At 44.5% G+C, this 23,391-nt stretch overlaps 1 protein-coding gene across 6 annotated transcripts in view; it reads right to left on the bottom strand.

Moving 5' to 3' along the window:
- The window catches only part of ZFP14 (ZFP14 zinc finger protein), a 44,962-nt gene extending 22,083 nt beyond the window's left edge, over positions 1 to 22,879 (bottom strand). For 2 of the 6 annotated variants that reach the window (XM_030913588.1, XM_030913584.1), the window contains exons 1-4: positions 22,760 to 22,879; positions 12,262 to 12,349; positions 5,467 to 5,593; positions 3,798 to 3,899 (exon numbers count right to left, since the gene is read on the bottom strand). In XM_030913588.1, the coding sequence (XP_030769448.1) occupies positions 3,798 to 3,899; positions 5,467 to 5,593; positions 12,262 to 12,270 (238 nt within the window). In that variant the 5' untranslated portion in view covers positions 12,271 to 12,349; positions 22,760 to 22,879. Of the gene's footprint in view, positions 1 to 3,797; positions 3,900 to 5,466; positions 5,594 to 12,261; positions 12,350 to 20,987; positions 21,044 to 22,759 lie in introns of those variants that run through there. The other 4 variants (XM_010368819.2, XM_030913585.1, XM_030913586.1 and 1 more) reach the window with 4 other exon arrangements.
- Between the last annotated feature and the right edge of the window lie 512 nt (positions 22,880 to 23,391).

Raw genomic sequence — 23,391 nt, 5'->3', positions numbered from 1 at the left:
CATCTCAAATTAATTTTGGTATGAGGTAAAGGTTGAGAGGTTTATTTGTTTCCCCAGTTATTCCAGTACTATTTGTTGAAAAGACTTTCTTCTCCCCATTGGAACGCTTTGGCATCTTTGTCAAACAATAAATGACCCTTTAAGTGTGTGTGTGGCAGGGTATGTTTCTAGGACCTCTGTTCTGTTTTGTTCGGTGATCTTTGCCAATAACATACTGTCTTGATCATCGTAGTTTTAATAAATCCTGAAGTTTTTTTTTTTTTTTTTTTTGAGATAGAGTCTCACTCTGTCACCCAGGCTGGAGTGCAGTGGCGCGATCTTGGCTCCCTGCAACCTCCGCCTCCCAGATTCACGCGATTCTCCTTCCTCGGCCTCTTGAGTAACTGGGACTACAGGCATGTGCCACGCCAACACCCGGGTAATTTTAAATCCTGAAATATCTTGATGTCATGTCATCTAAGTCCTGTAATATGCTCTTATGTTTTCAAGGTGCTTGGGATATGCTAAGTCATTTGTTATTTTGTATAAATCTTAGAATCTGCTTGCTAATTTCTACCAAAAAAAAAAAAAAAAGCCTGCTAGGATTATGACTGGAATTATATTGAATTAATAAAATTGAAATTTTAATAATACTGAGTCTTCCCATTCCAAAAATGATTATTTCTATTTATTTAGGCCTTATTTAATTTCTCTCAGCAATGGTCTATGGTTTTTAGCGTAGATGTCTTGCATATGTTTTATCAAACTCATTTCTTAGTATTTTATGTTTTTTGACACTCCCATAAATTGTTATTTACTTTTCTGGTTTTTGTTTTGTTTTGTTTTGTTTTTTGCTTCTAGTATATAAAAACACAATTGATTTTGCTATTTATTTATTTATTTATGACTCAGAGTCTCACTCTGTCACCTAGGGTAGAGTGCAGTGGTGTGATCTTAGCTCACTGCAACCTCCACTTCCCAGGTTCAAGCGATTCTCATGCCTCACCCTCCCCAGTAGCTGGGACTACAGGCTCGTACCACTATGCCTGGCTAATTTTTATATTTTTAGTAGAGATGGGGTTTCACCATGCTGACCAGGCAGGTCTTGAACTCCTGACCTCAGGTGATCCACCCACCTCGGCCTCCCACAGTGCAGGAATTCCAGGCATGAGCCACCATGCCCAGCCCTGATCTATCTATCTATCTATTTATCTATCTATCTATCTATCTATCTATCTATCTATCTATCTATTTTATTTTTGGAGATGGAGTCTTGCTCTATCGTCTGAGCTGAAGTGCAGTGGCATGATCTTGGCTCACTGCAAACTCTGCCTCCCGAGTTCAACCAATTCTCCCACCTCAGCTCCTGAGTAGCTGGGATTACAGGCATGCGCCACTATATCCAGTTAATTTTTGTATTTTTAGTAGAGATGGGGTTTCACCATGTTGGTCAGGCTGGTCTTGAACTCCTGACCTCAAGTGATCTGCCTGCCTTGACCTCCAAAAGTGCTGGGATTATATGTGTGAGCCACTGCACCCGGCCTGATTTTTTAACATTAACCTTACAGCCTGTGGCCTTATTGCGATTTTTCAATTATTATTTCGAATAGTTGTTGTCTTGATTCCTTAGGACTTTCTATGTACACAATCATGTCATCTCCAAATGCAGACTTATGTCTTCCTTTTTTGATCTTTATGTCTCATTTCTTTTTCTTATTGATAATGGATTTTTATAGTTTATAGTGTATTTTTTTTTTTTTTTGAGACGGAGTCTTGCTCTGTGGCCCAGGCTGGAGTGCAGTGGCTGGATCTCAGCTCACTGCAAGCTCTGCCTCCCGGGTTCACGCCATTCTCCTGCCTCAGCCTCCCCAGTAGCTGGGACTACAGGCACCCGCCACCTCGCCCGGCTAGTTTTTTTTTTTGTATTTTTTAGTAGAGACGGGGTTTCACCGTGTTAGCCAGGATGGTCTCGATCTCCTGACCTCGTGATCGGTCTGTCTCGGCCTCCCAAAGTGCTGGGATTACAGGCTTGAGCCACCGCGCCCGGCGTTCCCTTCAATTTCTTGTTTGCTGAGAGCTTTTTATCATGAATGGATGGTGGATTTTGTCATATGCTATTTTTACAAATATGAAGATGACTGCTATGGTTTGAATGTTTGTTGCCTCCAAAACTCATGTTAAAAAGTAATTCCTAATGGCAATATTGAGAGTGGGGTTTTTAAGAGGTGACTGGGCCATGACGGCTCTGCTCTCATGAATGGATGAACCTATTCATGGATTGGTGAGTTAATCGATTAATGGGTTATCACAGGATTGGGACTGATGACTTTATAAGAAGGGAGGCCTGAACTAGCACATCTGTATGTTCAGCCCCCTTGCCATGTGATGCCCTGCAAAGCCTCGGAACTCAGCAGAGTCCCCAACAGCAAGAAGGCCCTCACTAGACACAGCCCCTTGACGCTGGACTTCTCAGCCTCCAAAACTGTAAGAAATAAATTCCTTTTCCTTATACATTACTGAATTTCAAGGTATTCTGTTATAAGCAACAGAAAATGAACTAAGATAATGATCATATGGTTTTTCACTTTTTCTGTTAATATGGTGAATTAACAGGTAGAAGGAAATCCTACTTAATCATCATTTTTGTATATCATTATATTTGATTTGTTAATATTTGGTTAAAATTTTTGTATCTATGTATGGAAAAGATATGGGTTTATGCTTTTTTTGTAATTTCTTTTTCGGGTTATGGTATGAGTTATGTCGGCCTCATAAAATGCATTCCTTTTCTGAAGGAGTTTGTACAATACTGCTGCTACTTCTTCCTTAGATATTTAATGGAATTCACCAGTGAAACCATCTGGGGCTGGCATTTTCTTTGTGGAGATTTCTGATAATGAATTCAATTACTTTAATAGCATAAGGGTATTCAATTTCTTTTGTATCTTGTGTCAGTTCCGGTAAGTTGTATTTTTCCAGAAATTTTAAAATTTAAGTTATCAAATTTACTGGCATAAAGTAATTCATGGCATTCTCTTATTATTCTTTTTTTTGGAGTAGGGGTAGAGTCTCACTCTGTCACTCAGGCTGGAGCGCAATGGCGCGATCTTGGCTCACTGCAACCTCTGCCTCCCAGGTTCAAGCGACTCTTGTGTCTCAACTTCCAGAGTAGCTGGGACTACAGGCGCCTGCCACCATGCCCAGCTAATTTTTGTATTTTTAGTAGAGACAGTGTTTTGCTGTGTTGGCCAGACTGGTTTGGAACCCCTGACCTCAAGTGTCCAGCCTGCCTCAGCCTCCCAAAATGCTGGGATTACAGGTATGAGCCACCACACCCGGCCTCTTATTATTCTTTTAATGGCTATTGGATCTAAAGTGAAAATCCCTCTTTCATTCCTGATATTAGTAATTTATGTTCTTTAAAAAGAGAGAACATAAATTACTAGGTGTTAACCATCTTTGTTGATCTTTTCAAGAAATCAATTTTTGGCTTTATTAATTTTATTTCTTTTCTATTTTGCTGATTTCTGCTCTTATATTTAATTATTTTTTTCTTCTATCAGGAATAGTTCTTCTCTTTAAAGTGAGATAGAAGTATGAAAGATGAGAAACAGTGTTGCAATCAAGGTCAATAGAAAGTTCCTTTGCTAGTCCAGGCTTAAAAGATCTTAATTTGCTTCAAGTCCCAAGCCCTTCCTCCATAGGCCAGGGACTTTTTGAAGACAGATCCCAACATCTCAAGGGTGTGCCTCCACCCTAGTCAGTTTAGCTATTACCTGCAGTAATGATTTCTGAATGCCTGCTCAGCCCTCACTCACCAGGGCAGTATCTTCTTGTCCCTTCCCTTACAACCATCCCGGGTTCCTTCCCTTCTTCATCCAATAAGGTAATCACATCTGGTTTAGAAATGGAAGGTCCTGCTTAAAAGAAAAATGTGACATGAAATTATACACCTGAAAATCTTTAGATTCAGATTTGGTTAAATTTATAATTAACTATAAATCAGTATGACACTTTATAAAGCCTAAGAGCAAAGAATTGCAAGGCAGTTGAAGAATGCTCATATTAAGGTAACTTGAGGGTCACAAGGAATAGCCTATGTGAGGTTAAATTAATTATACTAAGGCTATTATATTAACCATCTGGTCAAGAACAGGCCTTAATATAATTTAACCTCACACAGGCTCTGTTGAAAGGCAGTATTGTGTAGAAGGAAGAACACAGACTGGGTCCAGACTGTCTGGCTTTACATCCTGCCTTTGTTTCTGTGTTACCTAGCAAATTATTAACCTTTTGTGTCTACGTTTCCTCAAATAAAATGAAGATAATAGTATCTTTTCATAGAGTTGTGAGGATTAATTAATAATGAACAATGCTTAGAATAATGTTTAAGCCCTATATGGTGATGTTTATTAACATATACACATAATATATGTATTAGCTATTAGCTATTTACTGTTATCATTTTGATGAGTGCATAATAAAAGGTTTACTAAGACATTCTCAGATCTTTTCTAGGATATTCATTCAATGTTAAATGCCAGGCTTTTAGATTTCAATTTTCAATTACGAAGTAGGTAGAACTGAATACGTCTGTTATAGGAAACAGAATGTGTTTCAGGGTTTTTTCTGTTTGAGACGGAGTCTTGCTCTGTCACCCAGGCTGGAGTGCAGTGGCGCGATCTCAACTCACTGCAACCTCAGCCTCCCAGCTTCAAGCAATTCTCCCTGCCTCAACCTCCCAAGTAGCTGGAACTACAGGCACACACCACCATGCCTGGCTAATATTTGTATTTTTAGTAGAGATGGGGTTTTACCACGTTGGCCAGGCTGGTCTCGAGCTCCTGACCTCAAGTCACAAAGTGCTGGGATTACAGGCATGAGCCACCATGCCTGGCCTTGAGGGGTTGTTTTTGGGATGGAGTCTTGCTCTGTCACCCAGGCTGGAATGCAGTGGCATGATCTCAGCTCACTGCAACCTCCGCCTCCTGGGTTTAAGTGATTCTCCTACCTCAGCCTCCCAAGTAGCTGGGATTACAGGCACCATTCCCGGCTATGAGTTCTAAACAACCTTTCTGGATCCATCTCACACTCTTTATGTTCTACAGACTCCTTTGATTTTTAGAGAAACTCAGAACCCCTATGTCTAGGTATTCTACTTGCAGATGGACTAGAAAGTGGTGTGAAGCATCTATGTCAATTCCGAGCTCCAATATATGGTGAAGTCTGGTTTCTTGAACAATGCTTTTTTTCATATTCAAATCCATCCCCTTGGATACTAAGGAAATCAGGAATTACAGAGTCTGAAGGAAGCCTGAAGGGCATAGCTGACTGGACATGATGAAATGGAGAGGCTTAGTTCCAACCTAACAAAGCTTAAATCATTTCTTTGGGAACAGAAAGTAGAAGTTTTAGATCGTTTTTCTAAATATAGCCCTGAAATTGACAGCAGAGAAAGCTAACATCATTTGGGATAAATAACCTTACCTAGTGAAATGAAGTTGTTGTAGTTCTCCCACATTACATCCCTATATAAGTCCCTCTGAGCAGGATCCAGGAATTCCCATTCTTCCTGTGAAAAGTCTATGGCCACATCCCTGAATGTCACTGAACCCTGAAAAAACAAACTCAGTTATAACTTGTGAAAATAAATTAAATACTTTTACAATGGAAAGAGGGGAGATTGAGGATTGCATTGCAGAGAGGGGTAACACGGCATGCAAACAGCACTGGGCTGAAAACTTGTGACACGAGGAGGGGCCAGTAAGAAAATCAGTATTTCTGAAGCATTGAGCCTACATGTTCTTAAATAGTCCTGTGGCTACAGATATGATGACATTTTCATCCAAACATATCTAGAAATGAGTAGGTAACCCAAAAAACCCTAATTAAATGAAATATCGCACACAAGCCTTTTGAATACTATGTGCCTCCACCATAAATTCTTTAAAAATATGAGGTCTTGAGGCAAAGTACAGAGGCTCATGCCTATAATCCTAGCACTCTGGGAGGCCCAGATGAGAGAATCACTCGAGCCCAGAAGTTCAAGACCAGCTTGATCAACATTAGCAAGACCCTGTCTCTACAAAAAAAGAAATTTAAAAATTTAAAAATTAAAAAAAAGAAATATGAGGTCTTGGGCTCTCTTTTTCCCTTTAATGATCATTTAAAAACATTGATAGGCCGGGCACGGTGGCTCAAGCCTGTAATCCCAGCACTTTGGGAGGCCGAGGCGGGCGGATCACGAGGTCAGGAGATCGAGACCATCCTGGCTAACACGGTGAAACCCCGTCTCTACTAAAAAAATACAAAAAACTAGCCGGGCGAGGTGGCGGGCGCCTGTAGTCCCAGCTACTCGGGAGGCTGAGGCAGGAGAATGGCGTAAACCCGGGAGGCGGAGTTTGCAGTGAGCTGAGATCTGGCCACTGCACTCCAGCCTGGGTGACAGAGCGAGACTCCTTCTCAAAAAAAAAAAAAAAAAAAAAAAAAAACATTGATAAAAATTATCTCACATGTGCTACAAAATCTCTAAGAAGATAGATTCAAATTCATCACAAACTCGGGTTTTATTATAAACACTTTCCCTTTTATAACCAATTCTTTAGCAAACTTTCAAAAATTTATTCGATGGCAGTCTACATTTTTAATATATTAGCTTCTTTTTTCTTTAGATATTTTAATTCAATAAAATCTTGAAAGTCTTCCCCAATTCTCAATGTCTACAATATCTAATCCTTACGGATGTGAATCATCTTGCTTGTCACCATCTATCATCTCTCGAACATCGTTTTTTTGTTGCTGAGTTACAGGATACTGAATCATGAAGATATTATATTATCATCCGGACACCAGTATCAATCATTTTCTTTTTCTTTTTTTTTTTTTTTTGAGACAGAGTCTCACTCTGTCGCCCAGGCAGAAGTGCAGTGGCTTGATCTCAGCTCACTGCAAGCTCCGCCTCCCGGGTTCACACCATTCTCCTGCCTCAGTCTCCCGAGTAGCTGGGACTACAGGCGCCCGCCCCCCTGCCCGGCTAAATTTTTTTGTATTTTTAGTAGAGACAGGGTTTTACCATGTTAGTCAGGATGGTCTCGATCTCCTGACCTCGTGATGCACCCGCCTCGGCTTCCCAACGTGCTGGGATTACAGACGCGAGCTACCACGCCTGGCCCCCTGTATCAGTCATTTTCATGAAGAGTCATTTTGCTCCCCAAAAGATATATGGCCATATCTGGAGACAACTTTGGTTGTCACAATTGGAGGAAAGGGTGTGAGTGTTACAGGCATCTAATGGGTAGAGGCCAAGGACACTGTTAGACATCCTACAATGCACAGAACGGCCTCCTACAATACAAGACTCTCCAGCAAAATGTTAATAGTTCAGGCCAGGTGCAGTGGCTCATGCCTGTAATCCCAACACTTCGGGAGGCCAAGGTGGGCAGATCACTTGAGGTCAGAAGTTTGAGACCAACCTAGTCAACATGGTGAAGCCCTGTCTCTACTAAAGATACAAAAATCAGCTGGGTGTGATGGTGGGAGCCTGTAATCTCAGCTACAGGAGGCTGACGCAGTAGAATCACTTGAACCCAGGAGACGGAGGTTGCAGTGAGCTGAGACCACTGCACTCCAGCCTAGGCAACAGAGTAAGACTCGGTCTCAAAAAAAAAAAAAAAAAGTCAATAGTTCCAAGGTTGAGAAATCCTGCTTTAGACCAGCACATCCTGTAAAAATACACAATGGACCTCGTTCCTGGCATTCTTCTCCACAGGAGGAAATCTCCATTGATTGATGTATCTATTTGCAGTCCTATTCTGATCACATCCTATTCACCCTATTGGTGAAGGAGGGATCCCTGCCCTAAAAAGTACAAGACAATCAAACAGCCCACGCCCAACAGATGAGATTGACAGCAATTTGTTAGATGCATATATTCAGAGCCTGAGAGAGGACATCATACATCACGCAGGGGCACAAGGGGGTTGCATTCAAGAACAGCATGAACAAGCAGGGGTGTGGGAGGCAGGCTTTACAGTGATAACAAGGTGAGGTGTTCCCTGGTTCCTGTAGTGGTATGTGATTGGCTTGTTTGAATAATTCCATAGGCTAGGAGGGAGGTGAAACCCATCAGGTTGAGGACCCCGAGGGGTGTAACTTGTCCAGCTCATAGGGGAACTAGCTGAGTAGGAAGCCTTTCCCGCTGGGTGTGGGCATGTCGGGTAAGAGCAGGGAAACTCATGGTTAGGCCTTTAGGGTCTTGACAAAGCTGTCAAGACACACATGAAAGTTTAGGCCTTACCTTATAAGGCCCAATTACATCCCTACCCAATCCAGCTAACCCTAAAAGCCTTACATAGCACAGGGTCTCAACACACATAAAAACTAAGGTCAGTCAACACTAAATCCTATCTTATATACTTGAAACACTCAGATCTGTGGAGAAGTTTAGAGTTTTCCCCATAAGCAATCAGATAAGACCAAATTCTCTCTGTCATCAAATCACAGATCTTAAGGAAAGCTCAAAATAGGGACCTCCCACTTAATATCAGTAATCAATTCCTGAAAATCAGACATTTTAACGATTAACCAGGTACCTATTTTTCCATAATGTATTTTCTATTTTCTTTCTTTTCTTCCTTCCTTCCCTTTTCTTTCTTTTCTTTCTTTTTTTTTTTTTTGACAAGGTCTCATTCTGCTGCCCAGGCTGTTGCCTAGGCTGGAGTGCAGTAGTGTGATCACAGCTCACTGCAACCTTGAATTCCTGGCCTCAAGCAATGGCCTCCCAAAGGAGGGATTACAGGCATGAGCCACTACACATGGCCTCCCATTATGCTAAATCAGAGCATTATAATGTGTTGTATGTCAATTCCATTCCTCCAACTAGCTTCGCACATTTTCCGCCAATATAGAACTATGGGACACAGTGGGTCAGTGCACACACAACATCTTTGCTTTTAGTATTATTTTTTTTTGAGATGGAGTCTCGCTCTGTTGCCCAGGTTGGAGTGCAGTGGCCGGATCTCAGCTCACTGCAAGCTCCACCTCCCGGGTTCACGCCATTCTCCTGCCTCAGCCTCCTGAGTAGCTGGGACTACAGGCGCCCGCCACCACGCCCGGCTAATTTTTTTTATTTTTTAAGTAGAGACGGGGTTTCACCATGTTAGCCAGGATGGTCTCGATCCCCTGACCTCGTGATCCGCTCACCTCAGCCTCCCAAAGTGCTGGGATTACAGGCATAAGCCACCACGCCCAGCCTGCTTTTAGTATTTTAATCATCTCTTTTACTAAATTCATTTTTCTCACTTGCTTTGTTTCTTTCTCCACAATTTTCTTCAATACTTTTCCAACCTTTTAGGAACTCATTTTACACTAGACAAAAACGAGGGCTACATATGAAGCACAGTATGGAAAATTGTTTCCAACAAGAACGTAACAGGAGGAACAGCTGACACTCAGGATGGTGCTCTGTTACCTCCTCAGTCACTAGCAGCACCAGGTACACATATGCTCTTGAATGATAGTTACACACATTTCAAAACATCTGCAGATGGTTCCATTGGTCTAACAACTGTATTTGGGATATAACAAGATTCTTCCTGGATGTTATTTTTGTTTAAAAAAAAAAAAAAAGCATTGGATCAGGACGGTGGATCACACCTATAATGCCAATATTTTGGGGGGCTGAAGTGGGAGAACCACTTGAGCCCAGGAGTTCAAGTTCAGCTTAGGCAACATAGTGGGACCCCATCTCTACAACAAATTTTAGAAATTAGCCAGGAGTGGTGGCATGTGCCTGTAGTCCCCAGTACTCAGGAGGCTGAGGTGGGAGGATCACCTGAGCCTGGGAGGTTGGGGCTGCAGTTAGTTGGGATCATGCCACTGCATTCCAGCCTGGGTGACCAAGTGAGACCTTGTGTCAAAAAAAAAAAAAAAAAAAAGAAAAGAAAAAAAAAAAAGGCTGGGTGTCATGGTGGATGGTGTCTCATGCCTGTAATCCCAGCGCTTTGGGAGGTCAAGGCAGGTGGATCACTTGAAGTCAGGAGTTCGAGACTAGCCTGGCCAACATGGTAAAACCTCATCTCTACAAAAAAAAAAAAAAAAAAAATTAGCTGGGCATGGTGGCGGGCACCTGTAATCCCAGCTACTTGGGAAGCTGAGGCACAAGAATCGCTTGAACCTGGCAGATAGAGATTGCAGTGAGCCGAGATCGCGCCACTGCACTCCAGCCTGGGTGACAGAGCCAGACTCCATCTCAAAAAAAAAAAAAAAAAAGAAATTATATTGAACTATATGATGATTCCACTTGAACAAAGTTCTTGTTTTGTTTTGACTTTTTGAGATTGGCTCTTTCTTTTTTTTTTCTTTTTTTTTTTTTTGAGACGGAGTCTCGCTCTATCGCCCAGGCTGGAGTGCAGTGGCCGGATCTCAGCTCACTGCAAGCTCCGCCTCCCGGGTTTACGCCATTCTCCTGCCTCAGCCTCCTGAGTAGCTGGGACTACAGGCGCCCGCCACCTCGCCCGGCTAGATTTTTGTATTTTTTTAGTAGAGACGGGGTTTCACCATGTTAGCCAGGATGGTCTTGATCTCCTGACTTTGTGATCCGCCCGTCTCGGCCTCCCAAAGTGCTGGGATTACAGGCTTGAGCCACCATGCCCGGCCCGAGATTGGCTCTTTCATCCAGGCTGGAGTGCAATGGTACGATCTCGGTTCACTGAAACCTCCACCTCCCGAGCTCTAGTTACTCGCCCACCTCAGCCTCCTGAGTAGCTGTGTCTACAGGTGTGCCACCATGCCCAGCTAGGTTTTGTATTGTTTGTAGAGACACGGATTTGCTTTGTTGCTCAGGATGGTCTGGAACTCCTGAGCTTAAGCAATCCACCCACCTCAGCCTCCCTACGTGCTGGGATTATAGGCATGAACTAACACACCTGCCACACTTGAACAAGGTTCCAAAAATAAGCAAAATTACATTATAGTGTTTGACATCAGGATAGTGGTTACCCTGGGCGGTGGGTGGGGAGTGACTGCAAGCATCTGAGGTGCTTTCCTTTCTTGACCTGATAGCATAGATGTACTCAATTTATGAAAATTCATTCAGCCATATACTTATGGTTTGTGTATTTTTTTGTATATATGTCATATATCCACAAAAAATTTGAAAAACGTTTTAAAAATATCATCTTGTGGCTGGGCGCAGTGGCTCACACCTGTAATCTCAGCCCTTTGGGAGGCCGAGGCAGGTGGATCACCTGAGGTGAGGAGTTCAAGACGAGTCTGGCCAACATGGTGAAACCCCATCTCTACTAAAAATACAAAAATTAGCCAGGCATGGTGGTGGGCACCTGTAATCCCAGCTACTTGGCAGGCTGAGGCAGGAGAATTGCTTGAACCTGGAAGGTGGAGGTTGCAGTGAGCCAAGATCATGCCACTGCACTCCAGCCTAGGCGATAAGAGTGAAACTCTGTCTCAAAAAAAAAAAAGTCATATTATGTATTGGGGACACCCATTTTTCCTATGTAAAACTAAGCCAAAAATCACTGTACTGAGAAAAATATATCTTTTCTGGAGTTTAAGTTTTTTTTTTTTTTTTTTTTGAGACGGAGTCTCGCTCTGTCGCCCGGGCTGGAGTGCAGTGGCCGGATCTCAGCTCACTGCAAGCTCCGCTGGAGTTTAAGTTTTAAAATGAAAAGTGGTTCCACTGGAAGATGTTAACAGGAGGACATTCTGCAGAGAATGCCTTCAGTTTTCTCAAGACATCTCATTTCCGCTCTCTCACAGCTATTGACAGAAGATTTTGTAGGTAGGAGATGCTCAACATTAGTGGAAGAAGGCATAGCCACATAGAACACTGGGCTATGGGAACACTGGGCTATCTGTCCCCAGTCCTCACAGGAGGGAAAAGGACTGGATCAGGTTCTGTCGCCCCGGCTGGAGTGCGGTGGCGTGATCTCAGCTCACTGCAGCAACTACCTCCCAGGTTCCAGCGATTCTCCTGCCTCAGCCTCCTGGGCGCCTGCCACCACACCGGCTAATTTTTGTATTTTTAGTAGAGACGGGGTTTCGCCATCTTGGCCAGGCTAGTCTCGAACTCCTGACCTCAAGTGATCCGCCCACCTCGGCCTCCCAAAGTGCTGGGATTACAGGCGTGAGTCACCGTGCCTAGCCATGGAGCAGGTTCTTGGATGAAGCTCTGGTAAGCAGGAAGTTTCGGAATAAAAAAAGAATCTATATATATGATACAGAAATTGACAGTATTTCGAAAAGGACAGAGAAACGTTAACTTACATGGGCCATGGTTTTAGAAGTGCAAAAACTGGTCAGTCCTCTTCAAGATTTCTCTGTTGGAGAACTACGGAATCCTGATAAGCCAGAGCTGAAAGAAAAAAAAGAAACCATGAAATAAGCTGCGCCACAGAGCTCCCAAAATGATGTACATCATAAATATGAAAACTTTTTTCTCTTCCATTCCTTCTCCCAAACTACTTCCACTGGCTCTTCCAAAATACTACCTACTACTATGCCCATCCTATGCTATACCCACATAAACTGGGGAAAAGTATAGGGAGTCTAAAGAAATATAAGCTCTCGCCAGGTGCAGTGGCTCTCGCCTGTAATCTCAGCACTTTGGGAGGCCGAGGCAGCCGGATCACCTGAGGTCAGGAGTTCGACACCAGCCTGACGAACATGGAGAAACCCCACCTCTACTAAAAATACAAAATTAGCCAGGCGTGGTGGCACATGCTTGTAATTCCAGCTACTCGGGAGGCTGAGGCAGGAGAACTGCTTGAACCCAGGAGGCAGAGGTTGCAGTGAGCCGAGATTGTGCCATTGTACTCCAGCCTGGGCAATAAGAGCGGGAGGGGAAGGGGAAGGAGAAGGGGAAGGGGAAGGGGAAGAGGAAGGGGAAGGGGAAGGGGAAGGGGAAGGGGAAGGGGAGAAAAGAGAAAGAAAAGCTCTGAAGAAATAGGTGACAAATGATGAACTTGGTGTAGAAGGCCAGCTACTTCTGCAAGAGGATTTCTGACCAGGTCGCCCTCTGGCAATGTGGATCTGGTCCAGGCACTGGATTACTCAGATTTGTTCTAAGCAGCTCCTCCTCACGGTAAGACATCTTTTCAGGACTGAGATGGGCCCTGAATCCTGCCCCTAGGATCCTGCCTGAACTGCCTAAACACAACACCTAAAAGACCACACAGACTGAACCTGGCAGCTTCCACCAATGTGAGGCCACCCTTGCCTTCTCCAGCCAGGAAGCTCACCACTCCAGTTTTCCAATCAGGGCCTCCCATACCATGACATCCTTCACCACTCCTTCTCTTTTATTGATTTTTTTTTTTTTTTTAAGATGGAATTTCACTCTGTCACCCAGGCTGGAGGGCAATGGCATGATCTCAGCTCGCTGCAACCTCCAGCTCCCGGGTTCAAGCGATTCTCCTGCCTTAGTCTCCTGAGTAGCTGGGATTACAGGTACACGCCACCACGCCCAGCTAATTTTTATATTTTTAGTAGAGATGGAGTTTCACCATGTTGACCAGGCTTGTCTTGAACTCCTGACCTCAGGTGATCCTCCTGCCTCAGCCTCCCAAAGGGCTGGGATTACAGGCGTGAGCCACCGTGCCTGGTCCCACTTTCCTTTTAGTATCCAAGCTGGGGACGGAAGGGATTCATGATTCCTGCAGTTGGTCAACAACATTCACTGAGAACCTCTATGTGTTAGGTACTTTATACACACTGTCAGTTGTCCTCAGCACTGCTCTGCAATGTAGTGTTCTCCTTTTAATAGCTCAGGAAACTAATGCCCAAGGGTAAAATCAGTTAAGTTGCAGACGGAGTCTTGTTCTGTCACCCAGGCTGAACTGCAGTGGAATGACCATGGCTCACTGTAACCTCTGCCTCCAGGGTTCAAGCAATTCTCCTGCCTCAGTCTCCCGAGTAGCTGGGATTATAGGCGCCTGCCACTATGCTCGGCTAATTTTTGTATTTATAGTAAAGACAGGGTTTCACCATGTTGCCCAGGCTGGTCTCGAACTCCTGATCTCAACTGATCCGCCCGCCTCAGCCTCCTAAAATGCTGGGATTACAGGCGTGAGCCACCACACCCAGCCTAAAAGCCAGTTTCTCTTTCAACTCAGGTATTTGTCTCTGAAGCAAGGATTTCTACTTCACCAGGAGAAATCTGACCATCAGCAATTCACTAAAAAAAAAGAGGAATAACTAACAGTAGATTTTGTTTTGTTTTTCAGAAACAGGGTCTCACTCTGTTACCCAGGCTGCACTGCAGAGGCATGATCTTGGCTCACAGCAGCCTCCCACCTCAGATTCCCAAGTAGCTGGGACTATAGGTGGGCACCACCATGCCCAGCTAATAATCTTTCAAAAAATATTAAATCTTAGAAGATAGCAAAATAGTTCTCTCCATCTATGGTCCACCTGCAGAAACATCAGTTTGAGCAATTATCCATGAGCAAAAATGCCTTCACAATAGCTAAGGCAACCAGGTGAGAGATTGCAGTACTGGGTTGTAGCACAATAATAAGAAAAGAAGCACTGAAGAATGCAGGAAGGACAGTTCAACATTACCCATGTCACCCCTCCCCAACTCAAGGCAGCACAGTGTAGACAAAGGTATTGCCCATTTGGGGAAGTCAGGGAAGTGAGCACAGAACTTTTGCCTGTTCCCTAACACCAGGCCCGGCCCGCCCAGCAACAGGGAGACTCCCAACCCCAGACTCCAGGCCAGTAGCCACAGACTAACCCTCTAGACCTGCTCTGGCATCAGGAAAGATCATGCCGCCCAGGCTTCAGGCTATCATGATGAACTCCACCTCTAGGCTGCCACCACCATCAGGCTGACATCAGAGGCCCTGGGCTCCAACAGCCCTCAGCAACAGGCAAGCCTCAGTGGCCTCTGCAATCAGGCACATAACAGTATGGCACCAGTCACAGTGGTCTTAGGCTTTGAGCGTGCCCCAGCACTGCACTGGCCAGATTGGCCCTGGCCTTGGGGCATGCTATGTGCAACATCAGAGAATGTGGTTCCAGCCTTTTGGAGCATCCCAGCACTATACCCACCATAGCAGCCCCGGCCTTAAGAACCAAACCAGACAGGCTGCCCAGAATCACTGGATGGGCTGACTACTGATGGGCTATCCTAGATGAAACTCATTCTGCAAAGACTGGAATAAGTACACAGTCCTTTCAAGTGTGCAGACATCAACGCACGGTCACAAGGATCAACAACAATCAGAGAAACATGATATCACCAATAGGACAACATAAAGTGCCACTGATTGACTCTAAAAAAATGGAGATGTCTGAACTGCCTGATAAAGAATTCAAATAGGCCAGGCGCGGTAGCTCACGCTTGTAATCCCAGCACTTTGGGAGGCCGAGGCAGGTGGATCACGAGGTCAGGAGATCGAGACCATCCTGGCTAATGTGGTGAAACCCCGTCTCTACTAGAAAATACAAAAAAAATAGGTGGCGTCGTCGTGGGTGCCTGTAGTCCCAGCTACTCAGGAGGCTGAGGCAGGAGGATCACTTGGGCCCAGAAGTTCAAGGTTGCAGTGAGCTATGATCATGCCACTACACTCCAGCCTGGGCATCAGTGAGATGAAAGGAAAGGAAGGGAGATGAGAAGGAAGGAGGCAGGGAGGGAGGGAGGGAGAGAGGGAGGGAGGGAAGGAGGGAAGGAGGGAAGGAGGGAAGGAAGGAAGGAAGGAAGGAAAAAAAAGAAAGAGGAAAGAGAAAAAAAGAGTAGCAAAAAAACTTTCCAAACCTGACGAAAGGTAAATATCCAGGTATAGCCCCAAGTTAGAAGGAAGAAAATAATAAAGATTAGGGCAGAAATAAATGACACAGACTAGAAAGCCATTAGAAAGAATCAATAAAATTAAGAGGTTTTTTTTTTTTGAAAAAAGAAAAAAAAACCCACAAAATTGACAAACCTAACTAAGCTATACTAACCAAGAGAAAACAGAAAATATTGAAAATATTCAAAAAAAAAGAAAATATTCAAATAAAACCAGAAATGAAAAAGGACACATTACAACTGATACAACAGAAATACAAGAGACTATTATGAACAAATATACACCAGGAAATTGGATAACCTAGAATAATGATTAATTCCCTGACACATACAACCTACCAAGATTGAATTATGAAGAAATAAAAAATCTGAACAGGCTGGGCATGGTGGCTCATGCCTGTAACCCCAACACTTTGGGAAGCCAGTCATTATGACAAACAGTATGGAAAGGCCTCAAATATCTAGCAATCACGCTACTGTATATATACAAAGGAAATGAAATCAGAATGTCAAAGAGATCTCTGCACTCTCACATTTATTATAGCATTATTCACAATGGCCAACACATGGAATCAACCTAAGTGTCCATCAATGGATAAATGGACAAAGAAAATGTGCTATGTATATAAAATGTAATACTATTTAGCTATGATGAAGAAACAAAACCTGTCATTTGTGACAACATGGATGAACCTGGAAGGACATTATGTTAAGAGAAATAAGCCAGAAACAGAAAGATAAACACCACATGATCTCACTCATAAATGGAATCTTAAAAAGTTGATCTCGGCCAGGGGTGGTAGCTCACGCCTGTAATCCCAGCACTTTGGGAGGCCGAGGTGGGCGGATCACCTGAGGTTGGCAGTTCAAGACCAGCCTTACCAACATGGAGAAACCCCATCTCTACTAAAAATACAAAATTAGCCGAGCATGGTGGTGTACACCTGTAATCCAGTTACTCGGGAGGCTAAGGCAGGAGAATCACTTAAACCCGGGAGGTGGAGGAGGTTGTAGTGAGCTGAGATAACACCACTGCACTCCAGCCTGGGCAACAAGAGCAAAACTCTGTCTCAAAATAAATAAATAAACAAACAAACTTGATCTCATAGAGGTAGAGAGTAGAATGGTAGTTATCAGAATCTGGGCAACATGGCGAGACCTCGTCTCTACAAAAAAAAATTTAAAAATTAGCCAGGCATGGTAGCGTATACACCTGTAGTCTCAGTTACTCAGGAGGTTGAGGCAGGAGGATGGCTTGAGCCTGGGAAGCAGAGGTTGCAGTGAGCTGAGATCATGCCACTGCACTCAAGCCTGGGCAACAGAGTAAGAGCCTGTGAAAGAAAGAAAGAAAGAGAGAAAGAGAGAAAGGAAAAGAAAGGAAAGGAAAAGAAAAGAAAATAAAAGAAAAAAGAAAATAAAAGAAAAAAATGAGTGTTAAAGCAAACAAAATGTACTTTTTTACAAGGACTGCATTGGGAGACCTCAAAGATGGATGATGCCCTATATTAGCAAGGTCGTGGGGACGCCGACACTAGGTCAGTCCACATTTAGAGCTATGTGAAGTAGCATTTCAACCCTGTAAACTCTGAATCAGAAGCTCCACTTCCGACACTAAAGGGACTGTTTGTATCTGTACATAAAGATTATGCAGAGCTATGGCCAGGGGCACTGGCTCATGCCTGTAATCCCAGCACTTTGGAAGCCTGAGGTGGGCGGATCACCTGAGGTCAGGAGTTCAAGACCAGCCTGGCCAACATGGTGAAACCCTGTCTCTACAAAAATACAAAAATAGCCGGGCATGATGGCAGGTGCCTGTAATCCCAGCTACTTGGGAGGTTAGGGCAGAAGAATCGCTTGAACCCAGGAGACAGAGGTTGCAGTGAGCTGAGATTATGCCATTGCACTGCAGCCTGGCTGACAGAGGGAGACTCCGTCTCAAAAAAAAAGAAAAAGAAAAAAAAAATGTATGCAGAGCTATGCTGACGGCATGGTTTATAATGAATTAAAGATGAAAGGAACCTAATTTCAGAATGATTCAATAACCTGTTGCTTATCCATACCATTGAAAATGATGCAACTATTAAAAATGATGTTGCCTTAATTTTGAATGGGTGAAGCCAGCGTGTTAAAAAAAGAAAATACCAGCATGTGCAGTGTGAAACTATTTTGACAGAAAAAAAAAAAATCATGTTTCCCTAGCAGGACCAGTTAAAATGTTTACAGTCACAGCCAGCAACACGCATCACCACATTAAATACAGTGTGAGCCTGAAATACCCAAATACTCCAAATAAGACTTTCCCGGCTCAAGTTTTTCTTTCAGTCTTCCCTTTAACTGAGAAAAAAAGCTAAGGATACTGTAAAAACAGATGCTGTTTTTCCTGAGTGGCTTTTTTTTTCACTTCAGCTTCCCATTCATGAACCAACTCTATGATTTAATTTGCCCATGTGTGTTGGAGTATGGCCTAGAAAAGAATGGCAAAAAGTCCCTGACTGATGTCTTCTAAGCACTGAAGGCAGCCCCATGCTGCTTCCTTTTACATCTTCCAGACAAACAGGTTTATTTCGCGTCTGAACCAGTTCTTTTGGCTAAGATGCCTATGAAGCCCTCCAGCAGATGTTGGGTCTCCTTGACCAACTGGTCTCACTTTGCATATAACATCATTAAAATAAAAACTGTAAGGTATACATCTGTATGAAATCCAGTTACCTCCATAAAGACCCTATAGCTTCAGTATAATCTGGACAAAACTTGACAGTGCGTGCCATCATCAGATCGATATCTATCAGATTGATATCTCTTCCCTTCATTATGAGATTGCTGAATAAAGCAGGAAGGATTTTTTTTTTTTTTTTTTTTTTGAGGCAAGGTCTCGCTTTGTCACCCAGGCTGGAGTGCAATGGCACGATCTCAGCTCACTGCAACTTCCACCTCCTGGGTTCAAGCGATTCTCAGCCTCCCGAGTAGTTGGGACCACAGGCGTGTGCCACCATGCCCAGCTCATTTTTGTATTTTCAGTAGAGATGGGGTTTCACCATTTTGGCCAGGCTGGTCTCAAACTCCTGACCTCGGGTAATGCACCTGCCTTGGCCTCCCAAAGTGCTGGGATTACAGGCATGAGACACCATGCCCAGCCAGATTTTTTTTTTTTAAGTATGTATAATGATGATATTTGGTATACTCTTGTAATTACCAATATATGCTTTTTTTTTTTTTTTTGAGACAGAGTCTCGCTCTGTCGCCCAGGCTGGAGTACAGTGGCCGGATCTCAGCTCACTGCAAGCTCCGCCTCCCGGGTTTACGCCATTCTCCTGCCTCAGCCTCCCGAGTAGCTGGGACTACAGGCGCCTGCCACCTCGCCCGGCTAGTTTTTTGTATTTTTTAGTAGAGACGGGGTTTCACCGTGTTAGCCAGGATGGTCTCGATCTCCTGACCTCGTGATCCGCCCGCCTCAGCCTCCCAAAGTGCTGGGATTACAGGCTTGAGCCACAGCGCCCGGCCGCTTTTTTTTTTTTTTTAACTGCATGATATTAGGTTACTTTCCAGTTCCCCCATATGAAATGGTGAGAACTACAGTTCCTACCTGAAAGAATTGTTATGAGAAATAAATAAGATACTACATATAAGGCACTTAGAATAGTAAATGAGCATTTCATAAGTCAGCTATATTACTAAAGATGAAGAATACTACATATGCTTCTTCCCACAATTATTTTTAGAATTCTTCCCAGCACTTTGGGAGGCCAACGCAGGCGGATCACTTAGGTCAGGAGTTCAAGACCAGCCTGGTCAACATGGTGAAACCCTGTCTCTACTAAAAATACAAAAATTAGCCAGGCATGGTGATGCATACCTGTAATCCCAGCTACTTGGGAGGCTGAGGCACGAGAATGGCTTGAACCTGGGGGGTGGTGGTTGCAGTCAGCCAAGATAGTGCCACTGCACTACAGCCTGGATGACAGAGCAAAACTCTGTCTCAAAAAACAAACAAACAAAAAACATTCTTCACAGCCCTGCTCTTGATAGGCAATCCTTCTTGATGATCAACAGTTTACGAAAAGAGGGTACATAGATAAGACAAATGCGGCAGGATACTAATTTTTGGATATGGGTGATGAGGAAAGATATTAAATTACAATCTAACGGTAACAAATCTACTGAGCATTGGCCGGGCACAGTGGCTCACGCCTGTAATCCCAGCACTTTGGGAGGCTGAGGCGGGCGGATCACGAGGTCAGGAGATGGAGACCATCCTGGCTAACACGGTGAAACCCCGTCTCTACTAAAAATACAAAAAATTATCTGGGCGTGGTGGTGCGCGCCTGTAGTCCCAGCTACTTGGAGGCTGAGGCAAGAGAATGGCATGAACCCGGGAGGCGGAGCTTGCAGTGAGCTGAGATCCCGCCACTGCACTCCAGCCTGGGTGACAGAGTGAGACTCCGTCTCAAAAACAAAAAACAAAAAACAAAAACAAAAAAAAAAAAAACAAAAAAATCTACTGAGCATTTATTATGTACCAAGCATTAGCTAAGGGTTTTGCATATATTAATTCCTCTACTCAGAGCCATCCTATATAGTAGGCTCTATCATTATCCTCATTTTGCAGATGATGAAACTATGGCACAGAGAGATGAAATAAATTGTCCCAAGCTCAGGCAGCTCTAAGTGGCAGGTTGAGGACTAGAACCCTGCTACTTTAGCTCCATAACCCATATGACTGTCACTATAGTAAACTGCATCTCATGAGACCTGATAAATACGTGGCCTGAAACAAACTCACCCTGTCAAAAACTTCAAACCACTTTCCAAATTTCTACTGTCTTCCCTTCCCTTCTAATAACCCCTTCCCTTGTTAACACAGACCTCTCCACTAAAAACCCTATCATATTATCACTCCTTAAAAGCCTCAAAAGCAGAAAAGATCCTGTCGCCAAACCACCTCCTTACCTTTCCCTGCTTTTGAACTTAGGGCGGTGGGGATCAAAGAGACCTAGTGTGTAATTCCATCTAAACTCTAAACTCCTCAACTAATCACCATCGAATGAAAGTTCTGCATGGTGGCTCATGCCTGTAATCTCAACACTTTGGGAGGCTGAGGTGGAAGAATTCCTTGAGTCCAGGAGTTTGAGGTCAGCCTGTGCAACATAGGGAGACCTCATTTCTACAAAAAATTTTAAAAATTGGGCGTGGGGCCACCTACCTGTGGTCTCAGCTACTCAGGAGGCTGAGGTGGGAGGATCACTTGAGCCAGGGAGGTCCAGGCTGCAGGGAGCGAGATCACCTCACTGCACTCCAGCCTGAGGGACAGAGTGAGACTCTGTCCCCCACCAAAAAAAAAAAAAAAAAAAAAAAGTAAGTAAGTAATAAAATAAAGCTCTGCAGTTAGCTTCTCTTCAGGAGGTTTACTTCCAGACCATCCAAATGATTAGAAAGAGGCAGCTCATAAGAGAAACTAAATTACTGCCAAATGCTCACGTCAATACCTACTGGAAGTTGGGCGCGGTGACTCATCCCTGTAATCCTAGCTACTGGAGAGGCTGAGGCAGGAGAATCCCTTGAACCCAGGAGGCGGAGGTTGCAGTGAGCCCATCCTGTCACTGCACTCCAGCCTGAGTAACACACCCAGGCTCCGTCTCAAAAAAAAAGACCCAGAGTCCATCTCAAAAACAAAACAAAACAAAAACCTACTGCAAAGGGGTAGGAAGTTGGAATCTACCCTGATCACCCCATCATTCACTGGGAAGGAAGGCCAAAGCACCAGGTCAGTGGACAGGACATTTCAGGAGTTAAAGCCTAACCAGCTTAAGATTAACGGGAACAAGCCCGCATAGCCCGACAAAATCATATCTATTGACTGGTAGAAAGGGAGAAAATTCCACAGGAAGGGTTGGAATAGGATGGACGAGAGAGAGGAGAAAAGCTCTTTTTGTAAACGGTTGAGTTCCAGCTGAAGGATTCTAAGGAGGATCTAATGACAGCTGCGATCTGGAATAGCTGTTGTTTCCAAGGTGAGATTATGAGAGGCAGGAATTAATGAGATATTGAATGCAATCATGAGTGTAATCAAGAGGGTATCCCCAGTAATAGAATGAAAACAGCAAAGCAAGTCTAGAACATCACTGGTAAGAAAACTAATCTCTCAAAGAGGGAGTCATTATGCCATTTTACAACTACTGCACCATCTGGGAAAAAATCATGTTTTCTATTAATTTTGCAACTGGCTTTATCTGTCTCTTCCTTCCTAGCCTGATTAATGACAGAGCTGCTTCATTGTTCAGTCCGAGCTGATTTTCACCCCTTCACAGAAGAGGAAAGCAAACGTCCCCACGCCCAGAAAAATAAAAATTACACTTCATGGAACAAAAAGGAAACACAAACTCATCTGGATGTTGACTTGTGTATATGCAACAGTAATCATTTCCCCTCTCCCCGCTGCCTTCCTAAAGAACAGCAGGATTGGGAAAGGATACGGGAATCTTGAGACCCCAGGCCTTTCCTGCAGCCGGCCTTGGATGATCAGGACACACCCCCGCTAGCTCACTTGCTCCCTCCGTCTACTGCGCGCAAAACCCGATGGAAATAACAGGGAGCCTGGAATAAAGCTGACCCTTTCCCGTATCAGAGAGAAAGGCCAGGTACACGAAGAAGGGGCTGGAATCTGTCTCCGAGTTCCCCGCAGTTTCCATGGGAGGGAGCTCGGGAAAAGCTGTGCAATCTGCAGTCCTTCTTCAGACTGCGTCTTTTTGTTTGGGGGCCTTCATTCACTCCGGGGTTCCTGCATCTAACTCGGAGCCATTCCGGGCCGCTGGACCTGCGCGGCTCTGAAGCGGTAAGGCAGAGGACGCAACAGGGCACCCGGCGCCCAGTCAGCGCCACAAACTCCACAGCTACGGCCTTCTGGCTCACACAGAGGTCCGCGCCGCCCCCGCGCCGCCCCCGCGCCCATCGCTTGGGTGCACGCGACCAACTCACCTCTTGGAGCCGACACCAGCAGGGAAGCCGGAAAGAACTGCGCGCGGAGGCCTGTGGGAAATGTAGTCCGCCGATGGGAGGGACTGGTTCCAGCCCCAACAGGCTGCTCGGAGTGCGCATGCGCGGGCGCTGGAACTTTGGACGTTCTGGGCGGGAGGGCTTTCCAGGCTTCCTGTGGCTGAGGCGAGCTCGGGCTTGCGTTTGTTTTTGTCGCTGAGGAATACTTTTTTATTTATGTTTTTCTTGAGGCAGGGTCTCGCTCTGTCGCCCAGGGTAGAGTGCAGTGGCGTGATTAGTTACAGCTCACTGCAGCCTCGACCTCCCGGGCTCAAGCTACCCTCCCACCTGAGACTCCAGAGTAGCTGGGACTGCAGGCGCGCGCCACCACGCCCAACTAATTTTTAAAATTTTTATAGAGACCAGAGCTCCCGATGTTACTCAAGCCGGTGTCGAACTCCTGGGCTTAAAAGATCCTCCCGCCTGAGCCTCCCAAAATGCTGGGACTACAGGCGTGAGGCACCAGGCTCAGCTGCGGAGGATTTAGAAAGAAGTTTTGGCACCAGCAGGTGCCTAATACGTGTACTAAACACCTAGCAGTTACTCACTGCATACACCCAAGCAAGGTGTGGGCA

The sequence above is a fragment of the Rhinopithecus roxellana genome, chromosome 12, assembly GCF_007565055.1.
Source record: "Rhinopithecus roxellana isolate Shanxi Qingling chromosome 12, ASM756505v1, whole genome shotgun sequence".
Lineage (NCBI taxonomy): Eukaryota > Metazoa > Chordata > Mammalia > Primates > Cercopithecidae > Rhinopithecus > Rhinopithecus roxellana.
This window is presented reverse-complemented; position numbering and strand designations above follow the sequence as displayed.